Below are 27542 nucleotides of genomic sequence, written 5' to 3' on the forward strand. Positions count from 1 at the left end.
CTACCGTCTTAGGAGTGTCGCCAGTCGTCCAGCACATTCCCCAAGTGCTTGTTCGTCATGTGAGAGACTAGACAATGAGATCGGCAGGGCATTCAACCATGGAAGATAGGCCGACCCTATACTCAACCAATGCCTGCTTAACAACAGGAGTCAGGAGCAGAAATCTTGGGTGATATTTGCCTCCATAATGCAGGGCACTCGGGTTAGTTGTAAGGCACCAAGTGTTGTCCGACTAAAATCAGAAAATGCATCTCAGATCAGAGGTCAAATGCTGATGTTTATTCTGTTACAGCTTAGTACCACATTGGGTAGTACCTTTAACCATCAGTCATAAGGGGGAGCTTGTGAGTAACTGCAAAATGTTCCCTGCAGCCCAAAATGAGCTGCACAGCTTGCAAAACGCAATTATCTTTCTGGCCTGGGGAGCATGTTGCAACAAAGAGGACAGGAATTTTAACATGATACCATACAACTAACAGTTAATGGAATTTTGTAACCAGCTGACAGAAGAAGCTGGAGGGAAACTGGGGTACCCAAAGGGAATGCACTACACTGGTTAACTGCAGGCACTGTGTTGTCAACACTGAGACACAATGAGCTAAAAGGAATAGGGTCAGATGGCTGAACCATTGAACCTGAACAGTCAAGACACTGAAATATTATGCCAGACACATGCTCCGTCTGGCTAAACACCCACAGTTTTCCCTCCCATTTTGTTGTCTGCTATTACGACCCTTCTAATCATAAATGCTGGGTTCTATGCATTTGAAGCAGTTGCACTGGAAACACGTCAGTTAATATAAAGCTCACAATTTACAGGAAGAATAGTGAGCTTCACGCCATAAAAAAGAAACACTAATAACCAAAGCACAGCTGGATTTCAGACATTTTCTAGGTTTTTTTTGTATCTGAGGCAAGGAATGCTAGTGCTTCCCATTTCAGACATTGGGTGTCAGCTTCTGCTCTATGTTGCCTCATCAAGCATTCCCAGGCCAATATAGGTTAGATAGAGTAAAGCACCCTCTACACTTTCACATCAATTACTCCCAGGTCAGATACATTATGAATGCAAGAATAAGAGTCCCTCTAAGCATGTTTACCAAGCACTTTCAAGTCAGGTACAGTGCAGATTTGATGTAGAATGAGCTTCAATTAATGTTTACAGGGGGTTGCTGATCTTTTGCGATAGAATTTCAGTGCAATGAACAATGACTGCAAAAAAAATGCAGCCAATTCACCTATGTAAACGTCACACTGGGAACTGCAAATAAATTGGCTTTCTGCCGAATGTGATGGACTTGCATTTGTCATGATATGCAGCCAGGTCACAGGGCTTGACTCACTCCCATCATTATGGAGATAGTTGTAGACAGGAAAAGAAATTATGTTCTGCTTCTCAGCTTTTTGAAGATTCATTCATTTTTGACAGAGGACATTACTGGCAATGAACAGACAAGAACATTCCCTGATTCCACCCCCCTCCCATCTGCTCCCAGTAAAAAGGAGTGCTAACGGCTTTTCTACCACCCACCCTGGTACCCCAGGTGAAACCAGAGATCAAACCTGGAACCTTCTCATCTGTACGACCTTGGTAGTACAACTGCAGTGCCGTCACTGGGCTAGCTGATCAACTGCTAAGCTACAGAAAGCACCAGAAACACCAGTTGCTCAAATAATTGGGTTCTGGGCTTCCTATCAGAGGATTGGCCTCTTTCTTCCAGAGCTGTCAGTGGATCAATTCCATTTGCCACGAACAGCAGCAACTGTTGGTCAGACAACAGACACACAGCACAATGTCAGGAGGTAAATATCGTCAGACAAGCACCAAGTAACCAAGATAGCAGGTTGGTCATGACTGCCCTCTGGGCGAAAAGAGGGAGTGCAGGAATGGAGCTGATTTAAAGACCACAGGAACTTAAAATGGGGGGAAAATATAAACAGGTTTAAGAGAAATGTCTCTTAAGAATTCATCTGCAGTACCGCAGTAGAGCCGGTGAAGGCGACCTTGTCCACATCTTCGTGTGTCGCCAGTTTGCTGCCAAATGCTCCATTTCCCGTCACCACATTGAACACACCGGGAGGGAGGCCAGCCTCTGCGCAGATCTCAGCAAACATCAGGGCAGTGAGTCGAGTGTACGAAGCTGGTTTCAACACCACCGTGTTACCTGGAGATTTAGAGAGCAGGAAACAGTTCAGACTAGAGATGGGTATTTAAAGAAACACTGCTACCTTTCTTTATTATCTTCGTTAACACACCTTCAGACTATCAATCATGGATCGCTAATGGTTAGAAGTTATGTCAACCCTCAACTTTACCGTGTCATAGACCTATTTACTTACCTATTCTGACAGGTTGGACTGAGTCACATTGATGTGCAACCATGTCTGTCTTCAGATTTTTTTTAGCTTTTGATTGTAAGAAAAACATGCATTTCTATAGCGCTTTCACCATCTCAGGAGGTTCCAAAGCTCTTTACAGCCAATTAAGTACTTTTAAAGTATGGTGACTGTTTCAATGCAAGAAAAAGCATTTACCAGTTTGCCTAAAGCAAGGTCCCACAACCAGCAATGAGATAAATGACCAGATCATTTGTTTTAGCAGTGCTGCTTCAGAGATAAATGCTGGCCAGGACACCAAGAGAACACTGCTGCTTTTCTTCAAATAGGTCAGTGAAGGATTCAGGGTTCTGCTTTAACATCTCATCCAAAAGATAGCACCTCCCACAGTGCAGTACTCCCTCTGTACTGCACTGAAGTGTCAGCCCCTAGATTATGTGCTTAAGTCTCTGGAGTAGGGCTTGAACCCACAATCTTCTGACTTCGAGGCGAGTGTGCTACCACTGAGTGTGGCTGATTGACTGTCGACAGCGCCTATGGAGCCCTTTCCTACCAATCGAAATGTTTTGAAAATTAATGGACAGTGGGAGCAAGGAAAAAACAAGCACATAAAAGCAATTTAAATTTCGTTTCCCTCAATTAAAAACAGGTAGAATTGTTAAAATTAGGAAGAGATCAAATAAAAGTTAAAATAAGATCAGAAAACATGAGGAAGGGAAGGCAGAAAGACAAGGCAAGCAGAATTATTTCCATAACATATCTTGAATTATTTCCATAGTTTCAAGTTAATATTTCACACATATCAATAATCTTGCATCTGTACACACCTCATCTACAAAACCTTACTTCCAGTTGCATATTTTTTGTCACACTTTTATGTTAATTTTTTCCATTTGAATTCATATTTCCACATTTTTAATGTATTACAAATACTTGCAAATAAATAACTTGCACTTACTAGAAGTGATTTACTTACTTTTCCCATCTTATTAACATCATCCCTATTATGAAGCAGCTCATCCTCCAAATTGCCAAAAGCCAAGCCACAGGAGATTTGTGAGTAACTGCAATGAAGTTACTCCTGATACCTGCGTGGTTTCAGTCGTATAATTTTATTTGACCAACTTTACAGTACAGGTAATGAATGACTGGTCTAGGAAGAATGGTATTTGCCTGGGCCAGACAGCAGTCTAAGAGTTAATGCTCTCCAGCTGATCACCTTTTGTTACCTCCATACATGGTTAACCAATGTTCCCCGGCCAACCTCCCACCTTCCACCCTCTGCCAACTTCAGCTCTTCCAAAACTCTACTGCTCACATCCTAACTTGCACCAAGTCCCATTCACCCATCATCCCTGTGCTCACTGGCCTACATTGGCTCATGGTGTTCAAATCCCTCTACAGGTGCCCCTCCATCTCTCTGTAGCTTCCTCCAGCCATGCAACCCTCCAAGGATCATTGTGTTCCTGGAATTCTGACCTCTTTTGTATTCCCGATTTCCATCACCTCATCATTAGAGGCTGTCCTTCAGATCAGCAGCCCTAACATCTGGAATACCCTCCCTAAATCTCTCCAGCCTTCCCCCACTCCTCCATTAAGAAGTTACATAAAATCTTTCCATGGCCAAGCTTCCGACATTCATCCTAAAGTCTCCTAATGTGGCTCAGTACCAAATTTTGCCTGATAAAGCTACTGTGAAGCACCATGGGGTGTTTTACTATGTTATACGCTCTATATGCCTTCTAGGGATCATAATCTCAGGATAAGAGGTTGGCAATTCAGCAGAGGTGAGGAGAAATTTCTTCTCTCTGAGGGCTGTGCATCTTTGGAAATCTCTACCTCAGAGGGCTGTGGATGCTCAGTCATTGAGTATATTCAAGAACGAGATTAGTAGATTTTTGGAGACTGAGGGAATCAAGGGATATAAGAATAGGGCAGGAAACTGGAATTGAGGCAAAAGATCAGCCACAAACTTAGTGAATGGTGCAACAGGTTCAAGAGGCCATTTGGCCCACTCCTGCTCCTATTCCTTGTTCTTATATAAATAAATGCTAGTTGTTGTTTGTAGCAGTCTAAACTTGCGTTGGTAGAAGGTTTTCTTAAAACAATTATGAGAGTGTCCTGACCGCCTCTCAAAGCGAGGGCACTGCAGAAATGAATTTGCAGTCTCAAATGAAAAGGAAATTGCTACAAGATTTACTCTGAGATACATGCCAGTTTGTTATCTCATGCATATTACACAGCCTGCAGCTAGATTTAGGTGCCTGTAACTTTAGCATCAGTGAGCTTCATTCACTGCCTTCTCCAAACTAAGGAATGCAGCTGAACAAAAATGAGAGGGGTTTGTTTCTCCCCTGTGAACACAGCATTGAGTCCAGTGATCAATTCACCTATCTTGGCACTGTAACAAGGAAGAGATTTTCACACAATTAAAAATGCATTATCTGGATAAACATCTTCATTGATTGCTCTTCTAACACCATAAACTGATGCAAAAAAAAATAACGTGATCAGTTTATAGACTTCAAGGAACAAAAGATTTCAAATAATAATCTCCCTTTGAACTACAAACAGCAACTAGGGCGAGAGCTGGCTGAGGAAGTTCATACCATCTAATCAGTCTGGAATTTACAGCATTATCTGGTATCCCAGTTGCAATTGTACTCGACATGCTCAAAGATGGCTCTGGTCTAAATTAAATTAGTGTTTCTTCCTGAATAAAACACACAGTATTATTAGGTCCACATTTGTGGAGTTGCTAAGTGATTTGCTCCCTTGTTCTACTCTCTTGGTGCAGCTTCAAGTAGTGCTGCCTTTTTGCCCAGATTCACTCCAAATGGACCAGATCTGGTCCATTTGCTCTCTCAGGTGAGCGTAAAGGAGCCCATGGCAATATATCGATGAAGAGCAAGGGAATTCTCCCCGGTGTCCTAGCCAATATTTATCCCTAAATCAACATCACAAAACCGGCACAGCGAACATGTGAGATGTGCACCGCGGAGCCGTCGTGCTCATTAACATGGGGGGGGCGAGGCGGAACGCCCGCCCCTTATGACGTAGAGGGGGCTGGCGCACCATCCCCTGTAACCGTATCCAGCGCTACTGCGCAGTAACCATTTTTAAAGTGCTTCAAGCCTTTACTAGTCATTTAAATTTTTAAAGAGAACTGCAAGCTGCATTTAAATTTAAACATCAATGAAAGATCAAAGCCCCTCCTCCACCCACCCCACCACCCCCCCCCCCCCCCCCCCAACGTGTGACCAGTGGTGTTCCACAGGGATCCGTGCTGGGACCACTGTTGTTTGTGATATACATAAATGATTTGGAGGAAAGTATAGGTGGTCTGATTAGCAAGTTTGCAGATGACACTAAGATTGGTGGAGTAGCAGATAGTGAAGGGGACTGTCAGAGAATACAGCAGAATATAGATAGATTGGAGAGTTGGGCAGAGAAATGGCAGATGGAGTTCAATCAGGGCAAATGCGAGGTGATGCATTTTGGAAGATCCAATTCAAGAGTGAACTATACAGTAAATGGAAAAGTCCTGGGGAAAATTGATGTACAGAGAGATTTGGGTGTTCAGGTCCATTGTTCCCTGAAGGTGGCAACGCAAGTCAATAGAGTGGTCAAAAAGGCATACGGCATGCTTTCCTTCATCGGACGGGGTATTGAGCACAAGAGTTGGCAGGTCATGTTACAGTTGTATAAGACTTTGGTTCGGCCACATTTGGAATACTGCGTGCAGTTCTGGTCGCCACATTACCAAAAGGATGTAGATGCTTCGGAGAGGGTGCAGAGGAGGTTCACCAGGATGTTGCCTGGTATGGAGGGCGCTAGCTATGAAGAGAGGTTGAGTAGATTAGAATTATTTTCATTAGAAAGACGGAGGTTGAGGGGGGACCTGATTGAGGTGTACAAAATCATGAGAGGTATAGACAGGGTGGATAGCAAGAAGCTTTTTCCCCAGAGTGGGGGATTCAATTACTAGGGGTCACGAGTTCAAAGTGAGAGGGGAAAAGTTTAGGGGGGATATGCGTGGAAAGTTCTTTACACAGAGGGTGGTGGGTGCCTGGAACGCGTTGCCAGCGGAGGTGGTAGACGCGGGCACGATAGCGTCATTTAAGATGTATCTAGACAGATACATGAATGGGCAGGAAGCAAAGAGATACAGACCCTTAGAAAATAGAAGACATGTTTAGATAGAGGATCTGGATCGGCGCAGGCTTGGAGGGCCGAAGGGCCTGTTCCTGTGCTGTAATTTTCTTTGTTCTTTCTCTCCCCCCCACCCCGAGAAAGCTTTTTTGCCGATCCTGAACTTTCACCCTCAAACTTTAATATCTTTGACCTTCAATCCCTTCCTGTCATCCCCTCAACCAATAGTAACGCTTTTCTCTGCTTCCCCCACACCCCCCACCCTGAAAACTTCACACCCCCTCCCCAACAGGGTTCTGCCTCAGATCTCTGAACAGAGAACCGCAGGCGTGGGACTTCCGGCAACCAGCCGGAATATCGACGTGGGACAGCCACCGTGGAAAGATGAGTAATTATTCAGTGATTTAAATAATGAAATTAAGCTTCCGGCGCCAAGCAGCGGTGGGGGGGGGGCGGGGCGGGCGCCAGGTGGCCTTGCCCCGCCAGTAAAATGGGGCGGGGCCTTTCCGGCATTGAGGCCATGGCAGGCCTCTCCTGGAAGGGCTTTCCAGACCCCCTGCCACGATTCTTGACGTCAGGCAGCTGGTAAAATTCAGCCCATTGTAGTCTGTAGGAACTTGTGCACAAATGGCTGCTGCGTTTTCTACATTACAATGCTGACTGCACTTCAAAAATGCTTCATTGGCTGTAAAGCACTTTGGGATGTCCTGAGGTGCTATAGAAATGCAAGTTTTTCTTTCTCTTAAGTCACCACCTTTCAGTGGTAAATAGAGCACATTTCTTCAGGCTTTCCTCATAATTCTGCCCTCTGGCATTAGGGATCAGTCTGCTAGCTTCTCTCTGCACCATCTTCAAGGTGATAACCAAAACTGTATGTGGTGCTCAACAGGCAAGGGTGGGCCATTTAGGACTGAGATGAGGAGAAATTTCTTCACTCTGAGGGTTGTTCATCTTTGAAGTTTTCCAGCCCAGAGGATACTGGATACTCAATCGTTGAATATATTGCCAGATTTCTGGATACAAAGGAATCAAGGGATATAGGGATAGGGCAGGAAAGTTGAGCTGAGGCAAAAGATCAGCCATTAATTTATTGAATGGTGCAATAGGTTCAAGGGGCCGTATGGCCTATTCCTGCTCCTATTTCTTGTTCTTATATAAATAAATGCAAATTGTTGTTTTTAACTAGTAAAACGTTTTCTTAAAACAATTATGAGAGTGTCCCGACAGACTCATAAAGCGAGGGCACTGCAGAAATGCGGTCGGCGGTCTCAAATTAAAAGGAAATTGCTACAAAATTTACCATGAGATACATGCCAGTTTGCTATCTCATGCATATTACACAGCCTGCAGCTAGATTTAGGTGCCTGTAACTTTAGTATCAGTAAACTTAATTCCCTGCCTTCTACAAACTAGGGACTCCAGTCGAACAAATATGAGAGGGGTTTGTATCTCCCCTGTCAACACATCAGCCCTGACATTGAGTCCAGTGATTAATTCACCTATCTTGGCACCATAAAAAGGAAGAGATTTTCACACAATTAAAAATGCATTATCTGGACAAACACCTTCAATGATTGCTCTTCTAAACACCATAAACTGATGCAAAAAAATAAAGATAACGTGATCAGTTTGTAGACTTCAAGGAATAATCTCCCTTTGAGCTACAAATAACAACTAGGCAAGAGCTGGCTGAGGAAGTTCAAACCATCTAATCGGTCTGGAATTTATAGCACTATCTGGTAGCCCAGTTGCAGTTGTACTCTACATGCCCAAAGATAACTCTGGTTTGAATTAAATTAGTCTTTCTTCCTGAATAAAACACACAGCATTACTAGGTCCCCGTTTGTGGAGTTGCTGAGTAATTTGCTCCCTTGTTCTACTCTCTTATTGCAGCTTGAAGTAATGCTGCAGACTTAACGTTTATGCCCAGATTCATTATCTTGTCAGAAATAAAAACAAGAAATGCTGGAACCACTCAGCAGGTCTGGCAGCATCTGTGGAAAGAGAAGCAGAGTTAACGTTTCGGGTCAGTGACCCTTCTTCGGAACTGACAAATATTAAAAATGTCACAGGTTATAAGCAAGTGAGGTGGGGGTGGGGCAAGAGATAACAAAGGAGAAGGTGTAGATTGGACAAAGCCACATAGCTGACCAAAAGGTCATGGAGCAAAGGCAAACAATATGTTAATGGTGTGTTGAAAGACAAAGCATTAATACAGAAAAGGTGTTAACGGACTGAATATTGAACAGCAGCAAGTGCAAACCTGAAAAAAAAACAGTGGGTAAGCAAACTGAACAAACTAAGCTTTCCACAGATGCTGCCAGACCTGCTGAGTGGTTCCAGCATTTCTTGTTTTTATATAAGCTTTCATTATCTTGTCTGGTCTGGCAGCATTTGTAGAGAGAAAAGCAGAGTTAACATTTCCGGTCAGTGACCCTTCTTCAGAACTGACAAATATTAGAAATATAAAAGGTTTAAAGCAAGTAAAGCGGGGGGTGGGGCAAGAGATAACAAAAGAGGTGTTGATAGGACAAGGTCACAGAGAATAACTGACCAGAAGGTCATGGAAAAAAGGCAAACGGTATGTTAATAAGTGTGCTGAAAGACAAAGCGTTAGTTCAGAGAGGGTGTGAATTGACTGTAAAGCGCAAAGCACTCCAAGCACAAACATTAAAATTTAAAAAAAACCAGGAACAGTGGGTAGGCACAACAGTGCTCGACTGGAGTCCCTAGTTTGTAGAAGGCAGTGAATGAAGCTCACTGATGCTAAAGTTATAGGCACCTAAATCTAGCCAGTGGGTAGGCTTTGTTCCATGACCTTCTGGTCAGTTATTCTCTGTGACCTTGTCCTATCAACACCTCTTTTGATATCTCTTGCCCCACCCCCTGCTTTACTTGCTTAAAACCTTTTATATTTCTGTCAGTTCCGAAGAAGGGTTAAAGGGTCACTGACCTGAAAGGTTAACTCTGCTTTTCTCTCCACAGATGCTGCCAGACCTGCTGAGTATTTCCAGCATTTCTTGTTTGTACTTCATATTTCCAGCATCTGCAGTATTTTGACTTTATTTTAGTGCTTAATTCACTGCCACTTCACTTCCAGGAATGCCTACCTTGAAGTTGTTCTGCTCTTCTCTCCGACGGGATTTTCGTTTGTCTCTTTTACCTTGTTCACCTTCTTTGCTTTCTATTTCCCTCCTGGTGTTTGATAAAGTGTCAACCAAAACTTGTTTTCACAGCCACATCTCCTTCCTCAGTGACTGTCTCTGACTCCGACTTATTCCACATGGATGCCAACTGAAGTTTCATCCTTCGTGTTTTGAATCCACCCAGGATTATAGGTATCTCCGAGAAATACAATGTTCCTCGGACTGCTGTTCTCGCCCCATCCTGAGATCGACACTCAGTGCCATGCGCTGCCACATGTACACACTGAACCTCTCTCTCCAGAAGCACTGCCTCACCTTATCTCAAAGCTGTTCTCCTCCGCAGTTTCATTTCATCCTTCATCTTATCCGACACATTAACAAAAAACTTTTTCTTCCTTTCAGGTGTTAAGGAACTTAAACTCCAGCAACTGATGGGGACTAATGCCCCTCCAGATACTTCTTCCCCTTCACTTCCCTCTGACCCCACCCCTTCTGATCTGACCCCTTGCTGTGTATTCACTATACCCTCTGACCTTCCCCTCTCTGATGCTGAATGATTTGTACTCAACAAAGGTCTCAGTTTCATCCCCTTACGCCACCACCTCAATGAATTTCATGCTCGGCATGACGTTGAGCTCTTCTTCCGTCGCCTTCGCCTCCGGGCTCACTTCTTTGACCAGGTGTCCTCCCCCCGGCCAGCAGACCCATTCACCCACCTCCAGCATTCTCCCTCTACCTGGACCCCTCCCTCTGGCCTCTTACCTGCTCTTGATCTTTTCATTGAAAACTGGTGGCAAGACATCGGCTGTCTCAATTTCTCTGCCCCCCTCACTCACTCTAACCTGCCCCCCTCTGAGCTTGCCGCACTCCGTTCTCTCAGGTCTAACCCCAACATTGTCATCAAACCTGCAGATAAGGGTGGTGCTGTTGTTGTCTGGCATGCCGATCTCTACCTTGCAGAGGCACAGCACCAACTCTCGGACACTTCTTCCTACTTCCCCCGGACCCCACCACCGAACGTCAAGCTACTGTCCACAGGACTGTCACTGATCTCATCTCCTCTGGAGATCTTCCCTCTACAGCTTCCAACCTCATAGTCCCGCAACCCCAGACAGCCGCTTCTACCTCCTTCCCAAAATTCACAAACAGGACTGTCCCAGCAGACCCATTGTTTCAGCCTGTTCCTGCCCCACTGAACTTATTTCTTCCTATCTTGACTCTATCTTTTCTCCCCTGGTCCAGTCTCTTCCCACCTACATCCGTGACTCTTCTGATGCCCTACGTCATTTTGACAATTTCCAGTTTCCTGCCCTAACCGCCTCCTCTTCACTATGGACACCCAATCTCGCTCACACCTGGTGATAGTCAAGGGTTGTTTCTGCGAGTGGAAGCCTGTGACCAGTTGTGTACTGCAGGGATTGGTGCGGAGACCCTTGCTGTTTTGTAGTGTACATTAATGATTTAGACATGAATATAGGAGGTATAATCAGTAAGTTCGCGGATGACGCGAAAATTGGTGGTGGTGTAAATAGTGAGAGGAAAGCCTTAGATTACAGGACAATATAGATGGGCTGGTAAGATGGGCGGAGCAGTGGCAAATGGAATTTAATCCTGAAAAGTGTGAGGTGATGCATTTTGGGAGGACTAACAAGGCAAGGGAATATACAATGGATGGTAGGACCCTAGGAAGTACAGAAGGTCAGAGGGACCTTGGTGTACTTTTCCATAGATCACTGAAGGCAGCAGCACAGGTAGATAAGGTGGTTAGGAAGGCATATGGGATACTTGCCTTTATTAGCCGAGGCACAGAATACAAGAGCAGGGAGGTTATGATGGAGCTGTATAAAACACTAGTTAGGCCACAGCTGGAATACTGTGTACAGTTCTGGGCACCACACTATAGGAAGGAGGTGATTGCACTGGAGAGGGTGCAAAGGAGATTCACCAGGATGTTGCCTGGGCGGAAGGGTTTCAGCTATAAAGAGAGAATGAAAAGGCGGTGTTTTCCTTAGAGCATAGTGCGCAGTGGTTAGCACCGCAGCCTCACAGCTCCAGCGACCCGGGTTCAATTCTGGGTACTGCCTGTGTGGAGTTTGCAAGTTCTCCCTGTGTCTGCGTGGGTTTCCTCCGGGTGCTCCGGTTTCCTCCCACATGCCAAAGACTTGCAGGTTGATAGGTTAATTGGCCATTATAAATTGCCCCTAGTATAGGTAGGTGGTAGGGAAATATAGGGACAGGTGGGGATGTGGTAGGAATATGGGATTAGTGTAGGGTTAGTATACTTGGGTGGTTGATGGTCGGCACAGACTAGGTGGGCCGAAGGGCCTGTTTCAGTGCTGTATCTCTAAAAGCAGAGAAGGATGAGGGGGGACATGATTGAGGTATACAAAATTATGAGGGGCATTGATAGATTAGATAGGAAGAACCTTATTCCCTTAATGGAGGGGTCAATAACCAGGGGGCATAGATTTAAGGTAAGGGGCAGGAGGTTTAGAGGGGATTTGAGGAAACATTATTTCACCCAGAGGGTGGTTGGAATCTGGAACGCACTGCTTGAAGAGGTGGTAGAAGCAGGAACAATCACAACATTTAAGAAGTATTTAGATGACCACTTGAAAGGCCATCGCATACAAGGCTACAGGCCAAGTGCTGGAAAATGGGATTAGTATAGGTAGGTGCTTGATGGCCAGCACAGACATGATGGGCTGAAGGGCCTGTTTCTGTGCTGTATGACTCTATGACTCCATCCCCCACGAGGATGGTTTGAGGGCTCTCCGCTTCTTCGTTGAACAGAGGCCCAACCAGTCCCCATCCACCACCACCCTCCTCCACCTGGCTGAACTTGTTCTCACATTGAACAACTTCTCCTTCAACTCCACTCACTTCCTTCAAGTAAAAGGCTATGGGTACCCGCATGGGACTTCGTTATGCCTGTCTTTTTGTGGAATATGTCGATATTTCTTGTTCCTGTCCTACTGAGGCCCCCTCCCCCAACTTTTTCCAGTACATTGATGACTGTATTGGTGTCGTTTCCTGCTCCCACCCGGAACTAGAAAACTTTATCAACTTTGCTTCTAATTTTTACCTTTCTCTCACCTTCACACAGTCCATCTCCGACCCTTCCCTTCCTCGATTTCTCTGTCTCCATCTCCAGGGATAGGCTGTCTATTAATATTCATAATAAGCCCACCGACTCCCACAGCTACCTCAACTACACTTCTTCACACCCTGCCTCCTGTAAGGACTCCACTCCATTCTCCCAGTTTCTCCATCTCAGACGCATCTGCTCTGATGATGCTACCTTCCATGACAGTGCATCTGATATGTCTTCCTTTTTCCTCAACCGAGGACCCCCCCCTCCCCCACCCCCCACTGTAGTTGACAGGGCCCTCAACCGTGTCCGGCCCACTTCCCGCACCTCTACCCTCACCCCTTCCCCTCCCTCCCAGAACCTCGACAGGTTTCCCCTTGTCCTCACTTTCCACCCTACCAGCCTCCAGATCCAAAGGATCATCCTCTGCCACTTCCACCACATCCAGCGTGATGCCACTACCAAATGCATCTTCCCCTCCCTTCCCCGTCAGCATTCCAAAGGGATCGTTTCCTCCGCGACACCCTTGTCCATTCCTCCATTACCCCCACGGCCTCGTCCCCTTCCCACAGCACCTTCCCCTGCAATCGCAGGAGGTGTAATACCTGCCCATTTACCTCCTCTCTCCTCACTATCAAAGGCCCCAAACACTCCTTTCAGGTGAAGCAGGGATTTACTTGTACTTCTTTCAATTTAGTATACTGTATTCACTGCTCACAATGTGGTCTCCTCTACACTGGGGAGAGCAAACGCAGATTGGGTGACCGCTTTGCGGAACACCTCCGCTCTGTCCGAAAGCATGAGCCCGTGCTTCCGGTTGTTGGCCATTTCAACACGCCCCCTCTCCCCCCCCCCCCCCTTGCTCTCATGCTCACATCTCTGTCCTGGGATTGCTGCAGTGTTCCAGCGAACTTCAACGCAAGCTCGAGGAACAGCATCTCATTTACCGATTAGGCTCGCTACAGCCTACCAGACTGAACATTGAATTCAATAATTTCAGATCATGATGGGGCCCCCCCCCCCCACTTTTATGTTTCGTTCTTTTTTATTTGGTCATTTTATTTTAGGTTTTTTTAGTGTGTTTAGTTTGTTTGTACTGTGCCTACCCACTGTTTCTGTTTTTTAAATTTTTTTTTAATGTTTGTGCTTGGAGTGCTTTGTGCTTTACGGTCAATTCACACCCTCTCTGTACTAACGCTTTGTCTTTCAGCACACCAGTGACATACCGTTTGCCTTTGTTCCATGAACTTTTGGTCAGTTATTCTCCGTGACCTTGTTCTATTAACACCTTCTCTTTTGTTATCTCTTGCCCCACCCCTCACTTTACTTGCTTAAAACCTATTATATTTCTAATATTTGTCAGTTCTGAAGAAGGGTCACTGACCTGAAACGTTAACTCTGCTTTTCTCTCCTCAGATGCTGCCAGAGCTGCTGAATATTTCCAGCATTTCTTATATCAGATTTCCAGCATCTGCATTATTTTGCTTTCATTATCTTGTCCATTTGCTCGCTAAGGTGGGCGTAAATCACGGAAGAGAAGGAGAATTCTCCTTCTGGCCAATATTTATCACTAAATCTGCTGTGCACAAATGGCTGCCGCATTTCCTACATTACGAAACTAACTGCACTTCAAAAATGCTTCATTGGCTGTAAAGTGCATTGGGACGTCTTGAGGTTGTGAAAGGCGCTATAGAAATGCAAATCTTTTTTCCTCTTAGTCACCATCTTTCAGGGATAAATAGAGCACATTTCTTCAGGCTTTCCTCATAATTCTGCCCTCTGGCATTAGGGATCAGTCTGCTAGCTTCTCTCTGCACTGCCTTCAAGGCCTAAATGGCTCTCTTATATGTCGATAACCAAAACTATTTTCTTTCTTTTCTTTTGGGCCTCCTTATCTCGAGAGACAATGGATACGCGCCTGGAGGTGGTCAGTGGTTTGTGAAGCAGCGCCTGGAGTGGCTATAAAGGCCAATTCTGGAGTGACAGGCTCTTCCACAGGTGCTGCAGAGAAATTTGTTTGTTGGGGCTGTTGCACAGTTGGCAACCAAAACTATATATGGTGCTTAAGAGGTAAGGGTCAGCCATTTAGGACTGAGATGAAGAGGAATCTCTTCACTCTGAGGGTTACACATCTTTGAAGTTCTCTACCCCAGAGGGCTGTGGATACTCAGTAACATTTGCGCCACACAAGTGCCGGGCAATGACCATCTCAAACAAGGGAGAATCTAACCATCTCCCCTTGATGTTCAACAGCATTAACATCGCTGAATACCCCACTATCAACATCCTGGGGCTTACCATTGACCAGAAACTCAGCTGAACCAGCCCAAATAAATTCTACAAGCATAGGTCAGAGATAGGAATTCTGAAGCGAGTAACTCACCTCCTGTCTCTCCAATGCTTGTCCACCATCTACAAGGCACTAGTCAGGAGCATGATGGAATACTCCCCACTTACCTGTGGGTGCGGCTCCAACAACACTGAAGAGGCTCGACACCATCCAGGACAGAGCAGCCAGCTTGACTGGCACCCCATTCACCACCTTCAACATTTACTCCCTTCACCACTGTGGCAGCAGTGTGTACCCTCTACATGATGCACAGCAGCAACTTACCAAGGCTCCTTTCAACAACCCCTTCAAAACCTGAGAGCTCTACCACCTAGAAGGACAAGGACAGCAGATGAATGGGAACACCACCACCTGCAAGTTCCCCTCAAAGCCACACACCATTCTGACTTGGAATTATATTGCCGTTCCTTCACTGTCTCTGGGTCAAAATCCTGGAACTCGCTTCCTAACAGCACTGTGGGTGCACCTACCTCACATGGACTGCAGCGGTTCAAGAAGGCAGCTCACCACCTCCTTCTCAAGGACAATTAAGGATGGTAATAAATGCTAGCCTAGCCAGTGATGCCCACATCCCAGAAACAAGTAAAAAAAAAAGTTGAGTATATTGCTAGATTTTTGGATATCAAGTGATTATAGGAATAGTGCACAAAGTTGAGCTGAGGCAAAAGATCAGCCATGGACTTATTGAATGGTGCAACAGGTTCAAAGATGTTATGGCCTACTCCTGCCTCTATTTCTTGTTCTTATATAAATAAATGCAAGCTGTTGTTTGTACCAGTTGAAAATTTTCTTGAAACAATTATGAGAGTGCCCCGACAGCCTCACAAAACGAGGGCACTGCAGAAATGCGGTCGGTGGTCTCAAATGAAAAGGAAATTGCTACAAGATTTACTCTGAGATAGTTTGCTATCTCATGCAGATTACACAGCTTGCAGCTAGATTTAGGCGCCTGTAACTTTAGCATCAGCGAGCTTCATTCACTGCCTTCTACAAACTAGGGACTCCAGTCGAACAAAGATGAGAGGGGTTTGCATCTCCCCTGTGAACACATCCTTGAGTCCAGTGATCAATTCACCTATCTTGGTACTGTAAAAAGGAAGAGATTTTCACACAATTAAAAATGCATTATCTGGATAAACACCTTCATTGATTGCTCTTCTAACACCATAAACTGATGCAAAAAATAAAGATAAGTTGCTGATGATCAGTTTATAGACCTCAGGGAAAAAAAATTTCAGATAGTAATCTCCCTTTGAAATACAAATAACAACTAGGCCAAGAGCTGGCCAAGAAAGTTCAAACCATCTAATCAGTCTGGAATTTACAGCATTATCTGGTATCTGAGTTGAAAACTGTACTCAGGATGCCCAAAGATTGCTCTGTGCCCTAATAAAACACACATTATTATTAGATCCCATTTGTGGAGTTGCTAAGTGATTTATTCTTGTTCTGCTCTCTTGGTGGAGCTTGATGTAATGCTGCAGACTGATCTTTTTTGCCCAGATTCATTATCCTGTCCATTTGCTCTCTCAGATGGGCATAAAGGATCCCATGGCAATATATTGATGAAGAGCAGGGGAATTCTCCCCGGTGTCTTAGCCAATATTTAACACTAAATCAACATCACAAAAACAGATTATCTGGTCATTATCACATCGTCGTTTGTAGGAACTTGCTGTGTGCCAATTGGCTGCTGCGCTTCCTCATTACAACACTGATTACCCTTCAAAAATGCTTCATTGGCTGTAAAGCATTTTGGGTTCTCCTCAGGTTGTGAAAGGCGCTACAGAAATGCAAGCCGTTCTTTCTCTTAGTCACCACCTTTCAGGGATAAATAGAGCACGTTTCTTCAGGTTTTCCTCATAATTCTGCCCTCCGGCATTAGGGATCAGTCTGCTAGCTTCTCTCTGCATTGCCTTCAAGCCTTAAATGTCTCTCTCATATGTGTCGATGACTAAAACTGTATATGGTGCTTAAGAGGCAAGGATCGGCCATTTAGGACTGATAATAAAGAGAGATTTCTTCATTCAGAGTATTTTCTTTGAGTATATTCAATACGGAAATCAACAGATTTTTGGACAATAAGGGATTCAAGGGATATGGGGATAGAGCAGAGACGTGGAGTGGAGGTAGAAGATCTGCCATGATCTTACTGAATGGCAAGCAGGCTCAATGAGCCATAAGGACAAAACCTGCTCCAATTCTGATGTCCTTGCACTCAGTTCTAGCTTGATATAGGTGCTGAAAATTTTATGCAAGGTAAAGCTGACAATTCATAGCACCTTTCTCATTTCATTCTACAGATTTTTTTTTTTTTACATAGGAAAAGCATCTTGTAGCCTAGTATCCAATGTCATCCCACCCCAACATGATACAGTCAGGTCAGCCAGCATTGCTCAATGGATCTGTGAAGCGTGAGGACATCATTTTGGATTCCTTCCATGGAACTAGCACAGCGGTTATGTCACTGGACTAATATTCCAGAAGTCTGGACTAATGATCTGGAGACATGAGTTCAAATCCCACTATGGCTGGAGAATTTAAATTCAGTTAATAAATAAAAATCTGGATTTAAAAAGCTAGCCCCTGTAATGGTGGCCACAATTGTTATAAAAACCCATCTTCATTAATGCCCTTTAGGAACGGAAATCTGCTGTCCTTACCCCTCTGGTCTATATGTGACTCCAGACCCATGGCAATATGGTTGGCTCTTAACTGCCCTCTGAAATGGGCAGGCAAACCACTCAGTTAAGGGCAATTAGTGATGGGAAGTAAATGCTGGCCTTGCCGGCGATGCCCACATCCCATGAATGAATTTTTTAAAATGCTAACGTCTTACCCATAGCTAGAGCTGGACAAATCTTCCAGGTCAGCAACATCAAAGGGAAGTTCCAGGGAACGATCGCTGCGACAACACCTGAATAGAGAGAGGAAGGGAAATGTATGGTACAGTATTTAATGGCAAAGCATTACAAGGGTGCATCTTTTAAAAAATGCAACCCTCACTAGGCAGAATTGTGAAATTTTTATGTACAGCTCGCATCTTCAGACAAGTTTTATGAACCTTACTGTAAAGGCAAGTGATTTAAAATGGCACAGATTGGGAGTAGTTGGCACAGTGGATCAGAATCCAGCACAAGAAACTTGGAAGCATTGTCAACTGTGAGGAGGATGATGTAGAACTTCAAAAGGACATAGACAAGATGGGGGAATGGGCAGACAGATGAAGTTCAATGCAAAGAAATGTGAAGTGATTCATTTTGGTAGGAAGAACACGGAGAGACAATATAGAATAAAGGGTACCATTCTAAAGGGGGTTCAGGAGCAGAGAAACCTAGGTGTATATGTGCATAAGTCATTGAAGGTGGCAGGACAGGTTGAGAGCGGTTAATAAAGCATACAGTATCCTGGGCTTTATTAATTGGGACATAGAGTACAAGAGCAAGGAAGTTATGTTGAACTTGTACATGACACTAGTTTGGCCTCAGTTGGAGTACTGCATCCAATTCTGGGCATAGCACTTGAGGAAAGGGGCGGCACAGTGGCGCAGTGGTTAGCACCGCAGCCTCAGAACTCCAACGACCCGTGTTCAGTTCTGGGTACTGCCTGTGTGGAGTTTGCAAGTTCTCCCTGTGACCGCGTGGGTTTCCGCCGGGTGCTCCAGTTTCCTCCCACCGCCAAAGACTTGCAGGTTGATAGGTAAATTGGCCATTGTAAATTGCCCCTAGTGTAGGTAGGGAATATGGGATTAATGTAGGAGGGGATGTAGTAGGGAATATGGGATTAATGTAGGATTAGTATAAATGGGTGGTTGATGGTCGGCACAGACTTGGTGGGCCGAAGGGCCTGTTTCAGTGCTGTATCTCTCTATGACTCTAAAGACGTGAGGGCATTGGAGAGAGTACAGAAAAGATTCACGAGAATGGTTCCAGGGAGGAAGAACTTCAATTATGAAGATAGATTGAAGAAGTTAGGACTGTTTTCCTTGGAGAAGGCTGAGAGATGATTTGATAGAGGTATTCAAAATCATGACGGGTCTGGACAGAGTAGACAGAGAGAAACTGTTCCCACTCATGAAAGGATCGAGAACAAGAGGGCACAGATTAAAATTATTTGGTAAGAGAAGCAAAAATGACATGAGGAGAAACTTTTCCACACAGCGAGTGGTTAAGGTCTGAAATGCGCTGCCTGAGAACGTGGTGGAGGCAGGTTCAAGTGAAGCATTCAAAAGGGAATTAGACAGTTATATGAAAAGGAAGAATATGCAGGGTTATGGGGAGAAGGCAGGGGAAATGGAACTGAGGGAGTTGCTCTTTCAGAGAGCTGGTGGGGACACGATGGGCCGAATGGCCTCCTTCTGTGCTGTAATGATTCTGTGAAGACAATCTGGTCTCTGCTGGCTGTAAGAGACCCCTCATCTAAAACTCAGGCCATTTTATATGATGGATGCTACTTAGGTTGTTAAATGTGCAACGAGTTTGGAGCAGTCCCAGCTCATATTCTCAAAATGCACTTATTCAGCTGAGTATGGCACTAAGCTTTCAGTATCACTCAGAGCTGCCTCAAGAGAGGCTGAGGTACGGGAAATGGAAATGATCGCACTGGTACAGCAGGCATACTCCTCTGAGGTTGGGCTGAGAGTACAAAAACTAGCCATGCTAAATGTGATCCAAGAATGCCTGATGAGGCAATGTAGAGTAAGTTTTACTCTGTATCTAACCCATGTTGTGGTTGACCTGAGATTGCTTGATGGAGCAGTGTAAAAGGAGAATAATGGCGCTTCTAAACCATGCTTTACCCAGATTGGGAGTGGAAGATGGGGCACTGAAGAAAGAGCTTTACTCTAATCCGTGCTGTACTTGTCCTGGGAGTGTTTGATAGGACGGTGTAGAGGGTACTTTACACTGTATCTCACCTATGTAGTGCCTGCCTTGGGAGTGTTTGGTACTGACTCTGGGTGCCTATGTGGAACAAGAACATTTAGGTTGGTGGCAGTGTGGTGGGAGGAAGAGACACAATCCAGCCCTCAATCTAAGCCCATTTCACGCATGAAGTGTGGCCACCTGGATGAGGTACAGTATAGGACCACTGGCACCTTCACTGTACCAGAACACAAGTCAGTGACTTCAGGTTGGGGAAGGAGGGGAACATTTGCCAGAATTAAACCAATAAAAAGACTGTTGCTCACTAATCAGGCTGTGCCTCTGGGACTCTGTTTCAACCCCTCCTGAACCAACTGCATCACAAATGTTGACTCTGTTTCTGCTCTGTTCTCATAACTGCATTGCAAACATTACCCTGTCTTCCCCCATGCAAGGCCTCAATATGTGTTCCAACATTCAGCACTTTTCGCAATTTCATTTTCCACACCAGTTAACAGCAGATATGGCAGCACACAAAGAATAAAAACAGATGTAACCCATTTCGGGTTTATGGGGTCAGGAACTGAAGAGGATTTTGGATGGAACTTTGCTGAACAGTCTCACTGAAGCTCTTTCTGGGGTTTGGCAGCTGCATTAAATGCACATTTCCAGCTTGCTCACTATTCAAAGAACTTTCAGTCTGTTGTCTCCACCAGGTGGTGGAATAGAATCATAAGGCATGACACTAACTAGTAAATGCAGTCTTAACATAAGTGAGCTGTCTTCCCAATGTCAGGATGCCATTTGTATAAATTATCCTAGCGCATTTAAAGGAGGTTCCTTGGGAACACAGCCACCTGAGTATTATAAAGTCATGCACTGTTCTCCTCAATGAGATGGTCTTCTGAGTAGTTGAGAGCACCTTAATGATCAAACATCAAATTGGAATGAATGATGCATTTAAGAAAGAACTTGCATTTTTACAGCACATTTCACAACCATGGGATTCCCCAAAGCACATTACTGCCAGTGAAGTACATTTTTGAAGTGTAGTCACTGTTGTAATGTAGGAAACGCAGCAGCCAATTTGTGCATAGCAAGGTCCCACAAACAGCAGTGGTTAGCACCGCAGCCTCACAGCTCTAGCGGGTACTGGGTACTGCCTGTGCGGAGTTTGCAAGTTCTCCCTGTGACTGCGTGGGTTTTCGCTGGGTGCTCCTGTTTCCTCCCACAGCCAAAGACTTGAAGGTTGATAGGTAAATTGGCCATTATAAATTGCCCCTAGTATAGGTAGGTGGTAGGGGAATTGAGGGAAGGTGGGGATGTGGTAGGAATATGGGATTAATGTAGGATTAGTATAAATGGGTGGTTGATGGTTGGCACAGACTCGGTGGGCCGAAGGGCCTGTTTCAGTGCTGTATCTATAAATAAATAAATAAATCACTGTGGTAATGACCAGGTAAATTGTTTTAATAATGTTGGTAGAGGGATAAATATTGACCAGGACATCGGGGATGAATCCACTGCTCTTCTTCTAAGTAAAGTTATGGGATCTTTTCAGTACACCCGAGAGGGCAGACAAGGCCTTGATTTAATATCTCAACCAGAAGATGGCACTCCCTCAGTACTGCACCGTGACGGCATGCATTATGTGCTCAAGTCTCTGGAGTGGGACTTGAGCCCACAACTTTCTGACTCAGAGGCGAGTGTGCTACCCAGTGAAAGTTTTGTTAAAGCAGCAGATCTCTTTTTGAAATAGAATCTGTGGAACAGTTCTGGTGTAACGTCACAGATCTGAAACGTTAGCTTTGTTTCCCTCTCTCAACAGATGCTGCCTGACCTGCTGAATATTTCCAGCACCTTCTGCTTTTATTTCAGATTTCCAGCATCTGCAGTATCGTGCTTTTGTAGATCTTTTTTTGATGCGTTTTCTGTCTCCGTAGCTGAGCTCATACTGACCTACTGGCTTCCAGTTCTTCAATTCGACATCCATGAGCTGTGCCCAGCCAGCATGGTGATAGAAGTGTCGCACTACCAGCGGGATGTCGCAGTCTCGTGACTCACGGATTGGCTTCCCGTTGTCCAAGCTCTCCAGCACGCTCAACAGCCTCTGATGCTTCTGAACATTTCTGGCAACACTGTGCAAACAAAACACCAGACAGTGACCACTCTAATGCAGCATACCAAGCACATCTCCATCCTTCCCAAACATTAATTCCAAACAGCCCTAGGCAATATAGTCTCTGCAAGTCTGATATTTACAGAGCTGAGAGAGGAATTGGATCTTTACTATTTCTGTTTAATGGGAGGGTATATGAATGGTTCCAGGGAATCTTATTTTAAAAAAAGTGAAAATACTGCAGAACTCAGAGAAAATTGAAATGCTGCTATACCTGTTATGAACTGTGCATTTATCAGCTAGAATCTCAAATGGGAGAAGCCAATTACTTCAGCACAATTATGGGCACTGCAGCCTCATTCTATAGATCAAGATCGCAAATGAATGGGTGTAACAAGTAAATGTCTCCCTAAAGAATTTGCCAACAGTGCTGTAGGCATTACATTTTTTACAATAGCAAAGAATAGTCCAACACAGGAGGCCATTCAGTGCATTCAGTCTGCGCTGGCTTTTCTAAATTGCAATCCAGTTAGTCATACTTCCCTGCTCTTTCCCCAAATTACTGCGATAGTTTTCTCATTTAAGTATATATGCAATTTCCTTTTGAAAGCTACTATTAAATCTGTTCCCACTACCTTCTTTTTAAAAATTCTTTCATGGGATTTGAGCATCAGAGGCAAGGCCAACATTTTTCTCCATCCCTATTTGCCCTTGACAAGGTGGTGGCAAGCCACATTCTTGAATCACAGCACTCCATCTGGGGAGCTCCAGGATTTTGACCCAGCGACAGTGAAGGAATGGCGATAGTGTGTGAGTTGGAGGGGAACTTGTAGGTGGTGGTATTCCCATGCATCTGCCGTCCTTGTCCTTCTGGTGGTAGAGGTTGTGAGCTCAGACGGTGCTGTCGGAGGAGGAGGAGGCTTGGCGCGTTGCTGCAGCGCATTGTGCAGATGGTACACACTGCAGCCACTGTGCACCGCTGGTGAAGGGAGTGAATGTTTAAGGTGGTGGATGGCGTGCATCAGGTGGGCTGCTTTGTCTTGGATCTTCTTGAGTGTTGTCCAAATGCGAAACATTCGTTGCGTAAAAAAAGTTTTTCCTCATGTCACCTCTGGTTCTTTTGCTAATCACCTTAAATCTGTGTCCTCTGGTAATCAACCCTTCAGCCACTGGAAACAATTTCTCATTACTTAGTCTATCTAAACTGTTCATGATTTTAAACACAACTATCAAATATGTTCTAAGGAGAACAACCCCAACTTCTCCAGTCTATCCACGTAACTGTATTCCCTCATTCCTGGAACCAATCTCTAATACACGCCCTACTTTTGCAGTGCTGGGGATTGTATCTGGAACTAAATACTGGAGTTGCGGCTGGAACTCTGATTGACCACAGCATGGCAGGTACAATATCTGCCAAATGTACCTGCAATGCTGTATAATCTTACTGTAACTGTTGATGGAACCTGTGATGCTGGTACCCAGCCATGGGGTCACAGTCAGTAATTTAGCACAATGAACAACTGGCTGCAGCAACCAAACTGGATGTTCCCCAAAAGCTCATTTGGCAAGGCTACAGTACATACCCTACAACATCTTCACCTGTCAGTTAGTATCTCTAGTTATTTGATTAAATTGATTCAGCCAATTGTACAATTGGGATTTTGTAAAATGGCTGAGCACTGAAATGTTTTAAATAATTCAACATCACTTCCCACCCACCCAATAAAAATAAATCACTGCAAAAAATGCACACTCATGAAAATAGTGCAGAAACACTAATTAAGCTGAGAAAGTGACAAAGACATTGCTCATGCAAAGCTGAAAGTTAGAAAAATCCCTTGCCCAGAAAGCAGAATCGATTCTCAGATTGCTAATTATCTTGCAGAAGGAACTGAATAAACGCTAAAACAAAAGTAAAATACTGCGGAAGCTGGAAATCTGAAATAAGAATAGAAAATGCTGGAAATACTCAGCAGGTCTAGCAGCATCCGCGGAGAGAGAAAGAGAGTTAACGTTTCAGATCGATGACCTTTCATTAGAATTGTCACACTCATCAAGGTCACATTTCTGATGAAAGACCCAGACATGAAACGTTAACTCTGTTTCTCTCTCCACGGATACTGCCTGACCTGCTGAGTATTTCCAGCACTTTCTGTTTTTATAACTGAATAAACACTTTGATAATAATTGGACTGAACGGAATTACAGTTTGTGTTGACCAGAACATCCAATGCTTCATTCCAAACTGCAGCAAAATTTAGTGCCAATTGTGTGCTGTGGCCACAAGCCCATTATGAGACTGCCCAAACTCATTTTAAACAGCACCCTTGCTGCGAGCAAAAGGGAATTTGCTACTCATCAATCTGGACTGAATTCAAACCCACATTCTACACTGTGATTTAGTAACTTACTGTAACAAGGCACAGAGCATCATAAAGTACCTGTACAGATGCCTCGCTCTCACATGGCATGGCAGCTTACTCCATGTCTCAAAAGCCCTCCTTGCAACTTTAACCGCTAGTTCAACATCCATGTCCTCGCCCTCGATGGTGGTGGCCAGAGTTTCCCCTAGGGGAAATAAAATATTTTCAATAGAAGCTGAAGCCTCAGTTGATTAGGAACATAGTAACAGGAATAGGCTATTCAGCCCCTCGAGTCTGTTCCACCACTCAACGAGATCGTGGCTTATCTGTACTCTAACTCCATTCATCTGCCCTGGCACCCCATCCCTTAATATACTTGTCTAGCAAAAATATTTCGAGCTCAGATTTAAAACGATTAATTGAGCTAGCATCTACTGCTTTTTGTGGGAGATCCACACCTACCATCCTTCATGTGAAGAAGTGTTTCCTAACTTCTCTCCTGAGTGGTCTGGCTCTGATTTTAAGGTTATGTTCTCTTGTCCCAGACTCTCCCATGAGCAGAAAAGAAGTTTCTCTTTAGCTACCTCATCAATTCCGTTCAAAATCCTTACTTAATCACTGACAACAAGACACACAGAGCAAGAAAGAACTGGATTTGATGTCTGTTCCCATGTCTCAGCCCACGTTGCTGCTGAAACCCTTCACTCATGTATTTGTTGCCTCGCGATACAACTCCTCTAATGCATCCTGGCTGTTCTTTCATCTTCCACCCTCTATAAATTTGACTTCATCCAAAACTCTATTCATATCCTAACTTGCACCATTCCCTTCATCAGCACCCAAGCTCGCAGACCTGCATTTATATAGCACCTATTATAACCAAAAGACAGCAGCTGTGACAACACAGCACTCCCTCAGTACTGCACTGAGACGTCAGTCTTTATGAGCTCAAGTCCTGGAATGGGGCTTGAACTCACAACCTTCTGACTCAGAAATGAGCCATTTTTTCCCTTTCCCAGAAAGTAGAACATAATGCTATGTTTCACACTGCCGACTGTCACATTAACACGAACAACCATATGCTGCTCCGCACATGTACGGAAGCTGACACTACAACTCACAAACTAGCTGTACAGAACCAGACAAGAGTGTTGTGTTCCCTTTTACGCAGTAAGCAAGTAAGGGAGGCTGGCAGTGAGCTACCTCTCTTTTACCTACCGTGTCTTGTGTATTTATGCAAACTGACGCAAGGACACATTTGAGCAATACAACACCAGCTGGGAATGAATCGTTCTGTTTTACCCCATGCAGGTACAGGAGTCGAATCCCACAAGCTGTGCACAATACCAGAAGCCAGTAAGCTGTGTGAACGAAAACAGCTCTTGTTGTGAAGCAAAGAAATCCCATCAGCCTGCACTAAGCCTCAATGTACCAACACCTTATTGCAACCCTAAGGCAAGGCAGAACTGTACCTGGTTGACAAAAGGGAGGACAGCAAATGATACTGAACATTTTCATAACCTCCGATGACAGAAAAAATGGAGCTGCAAGCGAGAAGCTGGGTTAAGCTTTTACTTACCAGTAGCAGGGTTTTTTGACGTGCTGACCCTCCGATTTTCTGGCTTCACCCACTTGCCTCCAATGAAATGACCGAAACTTCGCTTGTGATGATCCAGCCAAGCCTGGCAGACAGAGAATGTATTTATTGAACAGATATTTTTCTTCCCTCCATTGAACTACCCTTCACATCTTTGGCCACCAACCCTTGCTGGGGTACTGTTCTAGGGCCATCTAGGTACTTGCTGTACAGTGGCCATTTTGACAAAGCAAATCCAAGCACGCATGCACTTCCCAGCAAGAATTGCTGCATTTAAAAAAAAATTATTTCATGGGATGTGAGCGTCGCTGGTTTGTTGCCCATCTCTAAATGCCCTTGAGTACATGGTGGTAAACCACCTTCTTGAGCCTCTATAGTCCATGTTGTGTAGGTACACCCATGATGCTATCTGGAAAGGAGTTCCAGGTTTTTGGCCCAGTGACAGTGAAGGTACAGCAACATAGTTCCAAGGCAAGATGGTGTGTGGCTTGGAGGGGAACTTGCAGGTGATGGTGTTCCCACATGTCTGCTGCCTTTGTCTTTCGAGTTAGTAGAGATCGTGGGTTTCGAAGGTGTTGTTGAAGGAGGCTTGGCAAGTTGCTACAACAGTAACGTAGTGGTAATGCTACTGGACTGGTAATCCAGAGGCCTGGACTCATGCTTCAGGGACATGAATTCAAATCTTGTTTAACACACAGGTACAATGTGAAAAAGGCATTTTGCAAGGCAAAGCTTTCCTTCTAAAACTGTGGCTTATGAGGATAAAGGTGTTCTCAGAATACTGCCCCAGTCGGTCAATGCAGTAAAAACTACGTATATTTTTATAGCTCATTTAACGTAATAAAACATCCAAGAAGCTTCACAGGAGAGGTTGAACTCCAGAGTTTAGGACACAGTCACCAATGGCAAAGCAACTAAATTCAGGGATACGCAAAAGCTCAGAATTAAAGGAACATGATAACTTGGATGATTGTAGGGCTGAAGCAGATTACAGATGCCAGCCGTGATTCAGTTGGTAGCACTCTCACCTCTAAGTGAGATGGGTTCAAGTCCCATTCGAAGACTTGAGCGCAAAAATCAAGGCAGACGCTACAGTGCTGAGGGAGCACTGCACTGACAGAGCTGCCATCTTATGGATATGTTAAACTGAGGCCCCATCTGCCCCTTCAAGTGGATGTAAAAGATATCATGCCATTATTTTGAGGAAGAGCAGGGGAATTCTCCCCAGAGCCCTGGCCAATATTTATCCCTCAACTAACATCATGAAACAGGTTATCTGCTCATTACACATTGCTGATTGTGGGAGCTTGTGCAAATTGGCTGCTGCATTTCTCCATTACAGCAGTAACTAAGCTTCAAAAAGTACTTCATTGGCTGTAAAGGGCTTTAATATGTCCTGAGGTTGTGAAAGGTGCTCTATAAACTGAAAATCTTTCCATAGAATTGCAGTAAAACTTCTTCCCTCTTGCACTCCAGTTGATCAGGCTAGTGGAAGGGAAGCTGTGCAATCATACTGTAGAAA

General features: G+C 44.6%; 1 protein-coding gene across 1 annotated transcript in view; it reads right to left on the minus strand.

Annotated features, from left to right (window-relative positions):
- The window catches only part of aldh16a1 (aldehyde dehydrogenase 16 family, member A1), a 53159-nt gene that overhangs the window by 25280 nt on the left and 337 nt on the right, over window positions 1–27542 (minus strand). The window contains exons 2-6 of the mRNA XM_068019686.1: window positions 26003–26105; window positions 24502–24628; window positions 21898–22076; window positions 17916–17993; window positions 1981–2165 (exon numbers count right to left, since the gene is read on the minus strand). Coding sequence (XP_067875787.1) covers window positions 1981–2165; window positions 17916–17993; window positions 21898–22076; window positions 24502–24628; window positions 26003–26105 — 672 coding nt within the window. The remainder of the gene's footprint in view (window positions 1–1980; window positions 2166–17915; window positions 17994–21897; window positions 22077–24501; window positions 24629–26002; window positions 26106–27542) is intronic.

Source organism: Heterodontus francisci, chromosome 41 (assembly GCF_036365525.1).
Source record: "Heterodontus francisci isolate sHetFra1 chromosome 41, sHetFra1.hap1, whole genome shotgun sequence".
Lineage (NCBI taxonomy): Eukaryota > Metazoa > Chordata > Chondrichthyes > Heterodontiformes > Heterodontidae > Heterodontus > Heterodontus francisci.